The 4,757-nt window shown below is 42.9% G+C and overlaps 1 protein-coding gene across 1 annotated transcript in view; it reads left to right on the top strand.

The window, feature by feature from the left end:
* Nucleotides 1–4,368, top strand: part of LOC138980672 (uncharacterized) — a 14,457-nt gene extending 10,089 nt beyond the window's left edge. Inside the window, exons 2-3 of the mRNA XM_070353579.1 lie at nt 1,238–1,605; nt 2,882–4,368. Of these exons, the coding sequence (XP_070209680.1) occupies nt 1,238–1,605; nt 2,882–3,237 (724 nt within the window). The 3' untranslated portion in view covers nt 3,238–4,368. The remainder of the gene's footprint in view (nt 1–1,237; nt 1,606–2,881) is intronic.
* Nucleotides 4,369–4,757: the final 389 nt, after the last annotated feature.

The following is a 4,757-nucleotide window of genomic DNA, read 5'->3' on the forward strand; positions in this document are numbered from 1 at the left end:
TGCTGCAGAAAACCAAGTAAACATTATGCTTCAGAAAAACTGTTTTACTGCAGTAAAAAACGTTGCTTCGGTGAAAGATGACATTATGCAGAAATGCTGCAGAAAAGACAGTTTTTCTCCAGCATTTCGGTTTTTCTCCAGAATAACTGAATAATGTCATTATCCGCCAAGAGCCAGTACAAAATGCTGCAAAAAAATGTAAACAGGTTTTCAGCAATAAAACAACAGCACCGTTTACTGCAGCATTCTTGATTTCAATTTTACTGCAGTAAAATGTTTTGCTGCAGAAAAAAACGCTGCTTCAGCGAAAGATGACATTATGCAGAAATGCTGCAGAAAAGAACGGTTTTTCTCCAGCATTTGTCTTTTCTGCAGAATAACTGAATAAAGTCATAATCTGCTAAGGATAATAAACTGATAGCCTAAAAGCCTTCTCACAGCCTCCGTGGGTGTGTTCGATCAATATTTTAGCAATTCCATTTCCTGGTGTGTTTTTCTCCACCGTTCAAATTGTTCTTTTGTGAACTTTCTTTATTGTAATGCTCACTAATATGTTGAAGAGGCAAGCTGATTGCCTTTGAAGCGAGCAATGTTTTTTTCATGTGTAAATTAGTTAAAATGCACAAGCAGGGGAAAACAACCAGACAGACTGGATTATATGTTTTGATTCTGTGGCATTCGGGCCTCAAGTGTTGCGTGCATATATAATACAAACAATCAGGTGAGCAGAAAACAAGCAAACACACGAACAAAGAAACAATCACACAAACAATCAAACAGGTGAACACAGTCAAACAAACCAGGTACCAAGCTAACAAAAGAACACACGGACACACGGACACACAAACAAAACAACATCTAACGAAGAAACACACATTTAAACAACTAACAAGCAAACAAACAAACCAACCACGGACATAAAAGCAAGTAAACACATCAACAGACAGACGCACGGGCTAACAAATAAACAGACAAACAAACACATCACCGCTTTCTTGTTCAAATCAGCGTAACTGTTAGTGTTACTCTAAAGCGCGCGTGTGTGTGTGTGTGTATGTATGTGTGTGTGTATGTGTGTGTCTGTCTGTCTGTCTGTATGTATATCTGTGTGTGTATGTGTGTGCGTGTGTGTGTGTGGTGTGTGAATGCGTTTGTGTATGTGCGTGTAAGGGATGAGGTTATGTGATTCCTTTCAAAATGAAGGAGCGTAATCAAACGTGTTTGGTCTGATCACCAGCTACGCCTTTGAATTATTCATCAACGAGCTGCACCCCAAGATCCCGTCCCTGTCCTTCTGGTGTGCCAGCGTGCACAAACTGATCAGCCGGCCGTCCTGGATGTGTGAGAGGCAACTGACCACTCCGCTGCGCTGTCCCCCCACGGTCACCAAGGAGGTTGCCAAGTCCAGGGTGATGAAAGAGAGCAGCGGCATCCCCTCCTACAGCTCCACCCCCGCCCCTGCAGCGACGGAGGGACCGCCGGTCAGGTGGCTGCCACACAAGGGCGGTCAGGACGGACATAGCAGGTGTACAGCGATGAACTGTAATGCTTGTGGAGACGCCGTTGTTCAGCTGCTGAAGGAGCTTGGTGTGGGTCAGAGTTCAGGTGAGTGAAATTATGAAGTTGCAAATTAAGGCAACCGTTACGAAGAATTCATTAGCTGACAGAAATCTTTGCCAACGTCTCTATTTGCTTTTGATATTACCGTAAAACCCCTAGCAAACGCCCACCCACCCCCCCCCCCCCCCCTCCGCACAGATGTCAGATAAAAGTAGGGGGTGAGCGTTTGCTAGGTATACACCCCTTTGCAAGATACAGTGTCATCACATTTTCACGAGAAAAAAATTGATACAACAATGTCAGAGAAATACAATGGGACAAAAACAACAGACACACACACACACACACACACACACAGACACCAATAAATGAAGAAGAAACAAGAACGTTGAGGCGTGATTAGCCATTCAGTCAAGCGACTGCACGCTAAACTACGCCCGTGTTCCTTTTACACACACGCGCACACGCACACACACACACACGCACACACGCACACACTAAAGATGTGCTTTTTGATCTATGTATTTCACAAAGAAGTACAGGCAAGATTAAATGGATCGTGAGCTTTTCTGGCGACATTAATAATTTATTTTAATTACTTCGCGCGGAAATTTAACCACGGCGTCTACGGAAGGGGATGCACGTTTTTGTTTCTTTGGAAAGCATGGGTCTACAGAAGAGTATGCATATTTTTCCTACTTTGGCATGGGTCCGCACGGCCCCACGATGTCTTCCGTGTGTAGTCGATAACCCGGTCGGGTGAAGGTTAATAGTGTAAAATGTGTTGGTGATGTTGTTGTTGTTGGAGTTTCGGTATTTCTAGCTTATTGTCCTTGGGAAATTCGGAAAAAACCCCTGGTGTGTTACTGTGTGTGTGTGTGTGTGTGTGTGTGTGTGTGTGTGTGTGTGTGTGTGTGTGTGTGTGTGTGTGTGTGTGTGTGTGTGTGTGTGTGTGTGCTTGTGTGTGTGTATGTATGTGTTTTTGCTTGTGTGTGTGTGTGTGCGCGTGTGTGTGTGTGTGTGTGCGTGTGTGTGTGTGTGTGTGTGTGTGTGTGTGTGTGCTTGTGTGTGTGTAGTATGTGTTTTTGTGTGTGTGTGTGTGTGTGTGTGTGTGTGTGTGTGCGTGCGCGCGTGTGAGGGTGTATGTGTGTGTGTCTGTGTGTGTGTTTCTGTGTGTGTGTTTTTTTTTGCAGTTTAAAACATGCTTTTCTGTCGCTCTCGGTCTCTCTTCCCTGTCTATCTCTCAAGAAGTGTCTCCCTGTGTACCCTGGTATAGCACTTTGTATACCAGTGGTATAACTAATCACATGTTTCGTCTCAGGTCCTGACTCACTGCAGTATCGAGACGTCCTAGTGCTGGGTCCTAGTAAACGCGTCCAGTCAAAGGGAAAGAGCAGCAAAAGGGCAGAGAAAGGACTCACTGGCAAATTACTTGACAGTGGCATACCCATGCAAATACTTACACAGGATGATAAAGACACTAAGTTCCGTGATGTTGCTCTGGGGTTGAAAAACGAGGTCACGGTATCCGATTATGAGACTGTGTCCGGTCTTGAAAGAAGGGTCGTCATTGGAACGGGATCATCCAGTGACCAGGCTGACCTTCAAAACCGATTGCTGGCCATGTCCAGATGCACCGCCCTACTTGTATGGATCGGAGCCATCACGGAAAGATAGATGTTTTACTCATTTATTTCTGCTGAGTGAACGTTGTCACATATCACAAGAAACAACTCCTTTTGTGTTCGTTGAAGAGTGGCAACAAATGACAGCAATCACTTCCATGAATGTAAAACGCACAAACTCCGCCCATATATCAATAACAATAACAATAACAACAACAACACTTTATTGTCCATTAAGATGTTACATAAAAATGGAACATTTTTTTCGGCACACCCTGCCTGCCTGTAATATCAATTGATTCGTGTTTGTGGATGTGCTCCAGAACAACAAGACACTAGTGGTGATGTTTGTGCAAAATCCACACTGCTCAGAAGTCAGTCAGGCTTTACTAAGTTTGGGTCTGTATCCAATTACACATTGGACAGATCTTGGATGGTTTACACAGGAAGCAATGTGGGTTTGAACTCATCACAACAGGCCAGAAAGATGCTGGTTTAACCCCTTGAGTGCCAGCGATATTTCACTCTGGGTATTCATGTGTGCCCGGAGAAAATTGAGTGAACACTCCCTGCATTGTTTTAAATTATCATTACTCGTTTATTTCTTTTCTGACAAATTAATAAATTCCCAGGAGCAATGCTGATAGAGTTTACTTTAACTTTGTAACAAATGTTTTGAGTTTCATTTTCATAAAATGCGTTTGCTTCTTAGTAATTTTGTGAAATTGTCACAACGAAGTGTCATTCATGGTCACAAGCAAGTGTATCAGTGTCTTTGTCATAAGGCAGGGGATGGTGGCTCTTACCAGCATTTCTTGACTATAAAGTACCCCCCGCGGGTTAGGGGGAAGAATTTACCTGATGCTCCCCAGCATGTCGTAAGAGGCGACTAACGGATTCTGTTTCTCCTTTTACCCTTGTTAAGTGTTTCTTGTATAGAATATAGTCAATGTTTGTAAAGATTTTAGTCAAGCAGTATGTAAGAAATGTTAAGTCCTTTGTACTGGAAACTTGCATTCTCCCAGTAAGGTAATATATTGTACTACGTTGCAAGCCCCTGGAGCAATTTTTTTATTAGTGCTTTTGTGAACAAGAAACAATTAACAAGTGGCTCTATCCCATCTCCCCCCTTTCCCCGTTGCGATATAACCTTCGTGGTTGAAAACGACGTTAAACACCAAATAAAGAAGAAAGAACTATAAAGTATCATTATCATCACCAAAAAAGCTTTCTTCTTCCTTTCTCGTGTCATTTTAGATCTCTTCAAACACTTTAAGAATAGAATGCCTCCAACAAACCCTCTTTTCCAGTGCACGCGATTTGCTGGCCGCCATCTTTTCAACAAGCACAAATAAACTGTTTAAGATGTCAACTCAGAGCTGACAGTTGGCCTTGCACTTATGGGCAAAAGTACAGTATTCAATACTCAACGAAAGACAACAGTTTTGCCTTAGCTCCCTTTACTGAGAACATGTTACACTCACCGGTTTGGACACAGTACAATGCAGAATGTAGCCGGTGTAACACAAGAAAATTAATCCCACGAGATTTTTACTCCGGAGTAAAAATTTC

Source organism: Littorina saxatilis, linkage group LG11 (assembly GCF_037325665.1).
Source record: "Littorina saxatilis isolate snail1 linkage group LG11, US_GU_Lsax_2.0, whole genome shotgun sequence".
Lineage (NCBI taxonomy): Eukaryota > Metazoa > Mollusca > Gastropoda > Littorinimorpha > Littorinidae > Littorina > Littorina saxatilis.